The 9,098-nt window shown below is 38.5% G+C and overlaps 2 protein-coding genes across 3 annotated transcripts; one reads left to right on the plus strand and one right to left on the minus strand.

The window, feature by feature from the left end:
- Nucleotides 1–411: 411 nt before the first annotated feature.
- Nucleotides 412–5,632, minus strand: LOC125672088 (actin, cytoplasmic-like). The gene is made up of 2 exons (XM_048908198.2): nt 5,398–5,632; nt 412–1,663 (listed from the first exon to the last, which is right to left on the minus strand). Exons 1-2 carry the CDS (start codon nt 5,518–5,520, stop codon nt 659–661), a joined length of 1,128 nt encoding a protein of 375 aa, XP_048764155.1. The 5' UTR covers nt 5,521–5,632; the 3' UTR covers nt 412–658.
- An 859-nt stretch (nt 5,633–6,491) lies between these two features.
- On the plus strand, nt 6,492–8,787 carry LOC125672087 (actin-5-like). 2 transcript variants are annotated; one of them, XM_048908196.2, is made up of 3 exons: nt 6,492–6,770; nt 7,018–7,158; nt 7,538–8,787. In XM_048908196.2, the coding sequence occupies exons 1-3, from the start codon at nt 6,753–6,755 to the stop codon at nt 8,540–8,542; spliced, it is 1,164 nt and encodes a 387-aa protein (XP_048764153.1). In that variant the 5' UTR covers nt 6,492–6,752; the 3' UTR covers nt 8,543–8,787. The 2 variants fall into 2 exon arrangements, with proteins under 2 accessions (XP_048764153.1, XP_048764154.1); XM_048908197.2 differs by lacking the exon at nt 6,492–6,770 and having other exon boundaries at nt 6,795–7,158.
- Nucleotides 8,788–9,098: the final 311 nt, after the last annotated feature.

Consider the following 9,098-nt stretch of genomic DNA (forward strand, 5'->3'; position numbering starts at 1 on the left):
ATGCGCGCATTACACAAAAGCGGTGTACATAATCAAAGATATCTTCAACTGAATTTAAGAGATTATTAAATAATTTAAACAGAGCTCCAAATTAATGTTGAGAGCAATAATTCCATCACACTGGTGAGAACATTTTTAAAACTTAATTGATGATACTCAAAATAATGAAAGATATATTCAATTATTTGAGTTTATGTTAATTTGGTGCTCCACATGTTGGAAACAAGTAATTTGGAATGGCCAGGCTTAGTAGATCGCCGATCCTTCGTTGTAACGTCTGTCCGTAAAACGAAATGACTTTAGATGCAGATGTCATGATATTTCCAAGTTTGATAATTGCAGTTTTTGTTGGGGGGTTAAATTTTTTTATCTTTGCTTTATTGAATTACACAAACAATTAAAGGCTGTTCGAATGATGTACTTTTAAATATTTAATATTTCTATAGATATATTAATATGCATGTTAACAATATAATATGCAAACAATGAATTTTCTCAAATTGAATGACTTCAACATCAGTAACACAAGCTGCAAATGAACTCGAAACAAAGAAATATACAACTACTTGGCCTGGCAGAGCCAGCACTCGTTACATAAATCATCGTGCATGGTATCGTATGATCAGCACTCCATACGTATATATATCTATGTACAAGTCTAAAAGCATTTCCTGTGGACTACACTTGGACCGCTTTCATCGTACTCCTGCTTGCTGATCCACATTTGCTGAAAGGTAGATAGTGAAGAAAGGATGGATCCGCCGATCCATACCGAGTATTTCCTTTCTGGGGGAGCGATGATCTTGATTTTCATGGTGCTAGGCGCTAGTGCGGTCATTTCTTTCTGCATGCGATCGGCCATTCCTGGGAACATAGTAGATCCACCAGATAATACAGTGTTGGCATATAGGTCTCGTCGGATGTCGACGTCGCACTTCATGATGGAGTTGTACGCCGTTTCGTGAATACCGGATGCTTCCATTCCCAAAAATGCGGGCTGGTAAAAAGCTTCCGGACAGCGGAATCTCTCATTGCCAATGGTGATGACTTGTCCGTCGGGTAGCTCGTAGCTTTTCTCTAGAGATGAAGTCGAAGCAGCAGTTACCATTTCCTGCTCGAAGTCCAGAGCTACGTAGCTAAGTTTCTCTTTGATGTCGCGGACAATTTCCCGCTCAGCTGTCGTGGTGAAAGAATAGCCTCGCTCTGTCAGAATCTTCACGAGGTATCCTGTTAAATCTCGTCCAGCTAAGTCCAAACGAAGGATGGCATGAGGAAGGGCGTATCCTTCATAGATAGGAACCGTATGAGACACTCCGTCTCCTGAGTCCATAACTATACCTGTAGTTCTCCCGGAAGCATAGAGGGATAGCACGGCCTGGATACCTACATACATGGCGGGAGAGTTGAACGTTTCGAACATGATCTGGGTCATCTTCTCGCGGTTGGCTTTGGGATTCAATGGTGCCTCAGTCAATAATGCAGGGTGCTCTTCGGGCGCTACTCGTAGTTCATTGTAAAAAGTATGATGCCAGATTTTCTCCATGTCGTCCCAGTTTGTCACGATCCCGTGCTCTATGGGGTATCGTAGAGTGAGGATACCTCTCTTGCTCTGGGCTTCATCTCCTACGTAACTGTCCTTTTGACCCATACCAACCATCACTCCCTGAAATCGAAAGGTTAATCATCGTCAGTACAGGTAACACTACACTAGTACCGTATATCGGATAATTTTTAGCTCACCTGAACCGAAGGTTCAAGTGAGCTTTTCTGATCACATTTTGTCCGGCGTCCGTTTGTCTGTCTGTAAACTTTTCACATTTTTATCTTCTTCTCATGAACCACTGGGCCAATTTCAAACAAACATGGCCAAAAGCATCCTTGGGTGAAGGGCTTTCAAGTTTGTTCAAATGAAGGGCCATGTCCCTTTCAAAGGGGAGATAATTACAAAAATGCAAAAATAGGGTGGGGTCATTTAAAAATCTTCTCAAGAACCACTGGGCCAGAAGAGCTGAAATTTACCTGAAAGCTTCCTGACATATTGCAGATTCAAGTTTGTTCAAATCATGGCCCCCGGTGGTAGGATGGGGCCACAAGGGGGGATCAAAGTTTTACATACAAATATATAGGGAAAAACTTTAAAAATCTTCTTCTCAAAAACCACTAAGCCAGAAAAGCTGAGATTTACATGAAAGCTTCCTGACATAATGCAGATTCAAGTTTGTTCAAATCATGGGCTCCAGGGGTTGGATGGGGCCACAATAGGGGATCAAAGTTTTACATACAAATATATAGCAAAAATCTTCTTCTCAAGAACCACTGAGCCAGAAAAGCTGATTTTTACATGAAAACTTACTGATATAGTGCAGATTCAAGTTTGTTCAAATCATGGCCCCCGGGGGTAGGATGGGGCCACAAGGGGGATCAAAGTTTTACATACAAATATATAGTTAAAATCTTTTTCTCAATAACCACTGAGTCAGAAAAGCTGATATTTACAAGAAAACTTTCTGACATAGTGCAGATTCAAGTTTGTTCAAATCATGGCCCCCGGGGGGTAGGATGGGGCCACAAGTTGGGGTTGGGGTGGGTCAAAGTTTTACATACAAATATAGGAAAAAGCTTTAAAAATCTTCTTCTCAAGACCCATTGGTCCAAAGAAGTTGACATTTACATGAAAGCTTTCTGACATAGTGTAGATTCAAGTTTGCAAAGGGTAGTTTGGGCCATAATAAGGACTAAGGTTTTACATGCAAATATATATGGAAAGTCTTCAGATATGGGCCAAGGTGACTCAGGTGAGCGATGTGGCCCATGGGCCTCTTGTTTTTAAAATATTGGTTATCTTCTCATCATTAATATTCTTCATTTTATGCAATTCATATGAATTAACGTAGTTCCACCCTCCTGTGACGTCATAAGATTTCACAAAGTCAATGATTTAACAAGATTTATGTATGACAGGAACATAAATTTTGTTGGAGTCTTTTTCAATAGCTATTGTAAAAAATCTCGTTAATAACCATGAAATATTTCAAAAGTCTATCAAGTTATATATGAATAATCAATTATTGAATTCAAGGGCAATAACCCTGTTTTCGTTATATGATTTATCAAGTCCATTAATTTATGCGATAGATGTCCTTTAATTTTCACAAACATTTTGTATATATACTTTTTAAAGAAACAGTTTCATGAAATTGTTATGAATACGATTATATCGTTTCAACCAGTTTTTGTAAAATTTTGATATTGCTGTTTAAGAAAAATTACGATTTCCTGACGTTGACACAGGTATGTGTGTGCAAAATTGATAAGAAAATTATTAATGCCACAATAATATACTTATTTCATCATTTTTATTTGTTACTAAAATACATTTTTTTGAAGAATCAACAATCAAACATCTAAGATTGAACCTATAATTCTAGAAGCTTGGAATTACCTTAAAATATTAGTATTTTTCATTTTTAGCGAATGTTTGTCATTACTACCATTACCAACACGCCAAAACTCTACAGTGAATAGCCTATTTTAGACACACCACAAGGTATATAAATGAGGACTGGATATTATAACAGAACTGTTATATACATGTCCAATGAGGATACTTTTTAGAAAGGGTTTATTTTGGACTATTGAGGTATGCAAGACATTGTCAACATGTGTTTCTTTTAGAGAGATTTTCAACCAAACAATTAAATCAACTTATACAGGTTATTCAAGAGGGGTGGGGGTGGGGTGGGAGTTCTGAACCCAATTAACTGTGGTATATACACTACAGTACAGTCATGTCCACAAGCACCTGTGTTTAGGAAAAGTTTTTTGTTTTTAAAAAAATAACTACGACTATTATGTAATATAGGCCAAGTGTGACTTTGTGAAATAAAAAAGGGACGGCCATTAGTCTGATTAGAATTGTTTTTTCGATGTCGAACTGTAGGCCTATCCTCGGCCTCCCTCCCCTTTGTTTTAGCCGCATGCGGAAGGTCCGGGGTTCGAATCCCGGCCGCGACACGCCCAAGTCGTTCAAACAGGTAGTGATAGTTCCATCGCCAAACGCTCAGCATCAGGTGTGAATGTCACGGGTCCTCGGAGATGACCTTATAAACGGATGACCCGTGTCACAGTAGGTGTGGCACGTTAAAGAACCCTCACTGCTCAATGGCCGTAAGCGCCGAGCATAGGCCTAAATTTGAAGCCCTTCACCGGTCTTGGTGACGTCTCCATACGAGTGAAAAATTCTCGAGTGAGACGTTAAGCAAGATACAATCAATCAATACTTTGTTTTCGCTTTAGATGCGCACATAACGCGGGTAATCGGAACATCGCTCGTCCTTTTCCGTCAACTCATCTTGACGGAAAACTCGGCGCGATGTAAAAGTTATACTCCTAGCCTATATACCTTATAAATCTAATACGAGTGAAAAAATCTTGAATGGGACTTACAGCAAACTTAATCTTTCCGGAAATTATACATTCAAGCGATTAAAATCATAAAGTTTTTGTGCTCGATTCAACATTTTGAAGGTCACACCCATCCCATTACGTGGTGATCTCCCCTTTAAAATACCGTGGTGTATGTTATATATGAATATATACCACAGGAGTCAGCATTTTTATCTGTAAAGGTCTAGGCTACAATGTTAACAACCACCACTGAGCATTTAAGGTATTCAATGTATAATGACCATATTTCATATCTAATAAATGGATGGTGGAATATTCGTAATCATGGTATCATTTTGAAGGGTTCATCAAATAAAAATAATCCACCATAGGAATTTTCAAAATTTTGTTTACTGCTTGATTTATTTCACCTAGAATTGAACATTGAAGTATAAGGGAAAAGCATCTTTTATTACAATATTTTAAAAACAAATTATATTTTCATAATAATCTCTTGGTAGAAAGTTACATACACTTTCTTTTTATGAAAATATGAAATAAAATTAATCATTGACCACACACATTTTTAGAAAATCAGATTTTTCTTATTTTTACAAAGGGCAGACAACTCTTCCAAAAAGTCTTAAGTGCAAAAACGTCAGATTCTAATCATTTACCAGACATGTGAATTTCATCTAGATCTACTTCACTTTCATCATTATTTAACAATAAATTTTTATGTTGATCTAAATCCTTCAAAATTGTTCATTATCCTTTCATTATACATGGAATACCTTAATAAATGACAATTTTCACCCAAACTTAGCTTGTATAATTTATTCTTTTCCTTCCACAACTGCGGTAGACTAGCCAGATCACTCGTATCACATTAAGTTTAATGTGTGCTTAATTAAATATTTTGAAGGTTACACCAATCCCATTATAGAAAATGAAAAAGAAGATTTATCATCCCGGGATTCGTGTAGATAATATTCTAGATGTAGCTAGTACCTGATGCCTGGGTCGTCCCACAATAGATGGAAACACGGCTCGTGGGGCATCATCGCCGGCGAATCCAGCTTTACACATCCCCGATCCATTATCAATAACAATTGCAGCAACTTCGTCACTCATTCTTTCACTATAGTTTCAAATTTAAACAAGTTATGGTAGCCTAACTGCTTCTTCCTGCGTCGCGTCCGGATGCTGAAAATGAACAAGACCACGTGCTCATCCGGGAATTTTAGCTTAAAGATATTTCCTTATAAGGAAGTCATGTGCCTTTCCAAATAAGGCTATGTTCTTCAACTGACTTTTTAAAGTAAAAAATACGTGGCGAGATGGTCTGTTTTTCAAGTTCAAATTTAACCGCGCTACAACTTGAAACGGACTAAGGGGTGTGTATGTAAAACATTATCAATTTATAATTTTTTGTCATGTAATTTGCGCTCAATATTATCTAAAGCCCACAGTATCAAAAATGCTTGGGATTCATATGCAAGTAGTTTGAATCACAGGTGCTTGTGGACAGGATTTTCGGTACCCCCCTTCTTGTATTTTTAAAATGTTCAATTCCTTGGGTATTTCGGACGTATTTTTGATTAAATATGTAACATCAGAGTTTATATATATCACTGGAATACACAAATCTCGCACAGAAACCGTTTTTAAAATGTCATATCTCCGATCATAAGGTTCATATATTACGCTCCCTTTAAATCCGCCACTGAGTTTTATCAGAATTTACTTCGGTATTTAAACTTCGTCTGAACGTGAATGTACTTAAAATTTCTTATGTGAGTATATTTAATCACGTGCAAATTTACAAACATAAGTAAATTTTCGTCGTAGGAATGGGGTGTATGATGGTACATTTTCAGATATATTAGTATTCAGTTCTCCTACCCCTACCAGGGGCGGATCCAGGAATTGCTGTTACGGGGGCGCCACTTTATGAGGCAGGGGGTCTGGGGGCCTTGAGGCCCCCAGTAGGTCCAGGGCAAAGCCCTGGTGGGGGCCCAGGGGGCGAATCCCCCGGAAGCTCCTGGATTTTACTTTTATAGGACTTGAAATATGTTTCCTATTCAGTCATTTGTACTATTTTCTATCATTTTTAATAAGGTGAAATTAATAAAATGACGCAAATTTTAAGAGTTTTTTGAAAAAAATAAGTTCTCCCAATAAAGTAATTCAAGAAATCAAAAGATTTTGTCATTTATTTCTCCAGGAGTGGAAGAAATTATTGCTTATTTTATCGTTTAGTACATTTTTCTAAACAAGATACCACTATTTACCTTAAATTTGAACATTTTAGGGGGGGGGGGCTGGCTGCGCCCCCTCCCCAAATCTGCCACTGTCTACAGACAATGCAGGGATGTCCTCACGTACGTAACAGGTTTTGTCGGAGAAAGATAAAGAGAGAGATGTTTAATCACAGTCTTTCATCAATTTTCTTCACGTGTAAACAGTAAATATTAAATTACTATATATGGTAAAAATCATCACCTGTCATATACTGGAGCTTCAAGTTCATAGTGAGAAAAGAAAAAAATCAATGTTGAATGACCACGGTGTAGTTCTCTGCAGGCCTTGCGCGGATCATTTTATCCATTGCTGCAGTCTCACTTGTAGGGTGTGGTTAAGATGGCTGATTCCGATGAAATAGCGGCTCTGGTGATCGACAATGGCTCTGGGATGTGTAAGGCTGGATTTGGAGGGGACGATGCTCCTCGCTGCGTGTTCCCCTCCATTATAGGGAGGCCACGGCACCAGGTAAGAATCTAAATAGGCTCTGGAATCTAAGATTCTGTTCTTACCATTATACGTACTCTTTCCCTAAGATTAATTTGTATTTTGTCTGTGTTTTGAATGAATATCTAAAAAATAAAAATCAGTTCTTTTTCAACACATATTTAATGAAAATAAGTGTGAAATCAGTGTAGTTAAATAATGTTGTTTTTCCCTTTGGGGTGGGGTGGTGATAGAAAATCTACGATAAATATTTTTTAATACAAATGAATTGAAACAATGTACAGGTCTTTTCAATTACAACACAAAATTTTAATTGTACAAACTGAAACAATCTTGGATTTTCGTGACTGGTAAACTACAGCTCTTCGAGTTGTAAATGAGTCTTGTGTAAATTCTGTAGGGCGTAATGATTGGAATGGGGCAGAAGGACAGCTACGTTGGCGAGGAGGCGCAGTCCAAACGAGGCATCCTCACTCTCAAGTACCCCATAGAGCATGGCATCGTTACGAACTGGGATGACATGGAAAAAGTATGGCACCACACCTTCTACAACGAGTTGCGAGTGGCACCTGAAGAGCACCCAGTCCTTCTAACAGAGGCTCCAATGAATCCGAAGGCAAACCGAGAGAAGATGCTACAAATTATGTTCGAGACCTTCAATACGCCTGCCTTTTACGTCTCCATTCAGGCCGTGTTATCGTTGTATGCTTCCGGTAGAACAACCGGAATTGTCCTCGATTCGGGTGATGGTGTCACCCACACGGTGCCAATCTATGAAGGTTACGCCCTTCCACATGCCATAATGAGGGTGGACTTAGCGGGACGGGATTTGACCGATTATATGATGAAGATCATGACGGAGCGCGGCTATTCGTTCACAACCACTGCAGAAAGGGAAATTGTTCGGGATATCAAAGAAAAGCTTTGCTATGTGGCGCTAGACTTCGATGACGATATGATGAAATCGGCTACAAGTTCCGTCCTTGAAAAAAACTATGAACTTCCTGACGGTCAGGTCATCACCATTGGCAACGAGCGCTTCCGTTGTCCAGAGGCATTGTTCCAACCATCCTTCATTGGCATGGAAAGTACAGGTATCCATGAGGCAACCTACGATTCCATCATGAAATGTGATGTTGATATCAGAAAAGATCTGTACTCCAACATCGTTCTCTCAGGAGGGTCAACTATGTTCCCAGGGATCGGGGATAGAATGAGTCAGGAGATTGCATGCCTTGCTCCTCAAAATATCAAGGTTAAGGTTGTGGCACCACCAGAGCGGAAGTATTCTGTGTGGATAGGCGGGTCGATATTGGCTTCGTTATCCACTTTCCAGCAAATGTGGATCAGCAAACAAGAGTATGACGAAAGTGGGCCAGGGATCGTGCATAGGAAATGTTTCTAAATCTATAAAATGTAGATGGAATATGTAACTGTAACTGATAATTTCAAGATTTCATGCAATGCATAAAATGCAAAATTGATCTTAAAATCTTCTCATTTTGTTTAAACAGATGAAGCTATTTTGTATGAGAGACGATCTAGTATTCCCCACAAAATTATGTTTTGTTTCATCTTTTCGAATTTGAATGTTGTTAAATGTGATGCGATTTTAATCATTAAAGGCAAATTAAAAATGGTTATGCTCTGCATATGGTGTTTTTTTTCTCTCTCTCCTAAATATATTTTTGTAAAGAAAATACATGCGAAAGACATACTGGTGTCATTATGACGTTTGTGCATAATATTCACTTGAATGGTCAGGAAACCGAATATCCTCAGTGAATCCGTAAGAAGCCTCGGGACACCCCTCCCCTTTATCCGTTTTATATACTACATGTAATATGTAAATTTAACTTGGACCATCTACATTCAGCAAACAGTCGGTTCGCTATTGGATCTGAGCAATATAACTCGATCTGATAATATATCTGAATTTGGATCCACGTGAATAAAACACC

The sequence above is a fragment of the Ostrea edulis genome, chromosome 4 (assembly GCF_947568905.1).
Source record: "Ostrea edulis chromosome 4, xbOstEdul1.1, whole genome shotgun sequence".
Classification (NCBI taxonomy): Eukaryota; Metazoa; Mollusca; class Bivalvia; order Ostreida; family Ostreidae; genus Ostrea; species Ostrea edulis.

Bases quoted from the DNA above. Each gene is read 5' to 3' on its own strand.
- LOC125672088 (XM_048908198.2), bottom strand. From the start codon at position 5,520: ATGAGTGACGAAGTTGCTGCAATTGTTATTGATAATGGATCGGGGATG. The intron at 1,664-5,397 runs GTACTAGCTACA...TTTCGATTTCAG, and splicing joins TGGGACGACCCAGGCATCAG to GGAGTGATGGTTGGTATGGG.
- LOC125672087 (XM_048908196.2), top strand. The intron at 7,159-7,537 runs GTAAGAATCTAA...TAAATTCTGTAG, and splicing joins TAGGGAGGCCACGGCACCAG to GGCGTAATGATTGGAATGGG.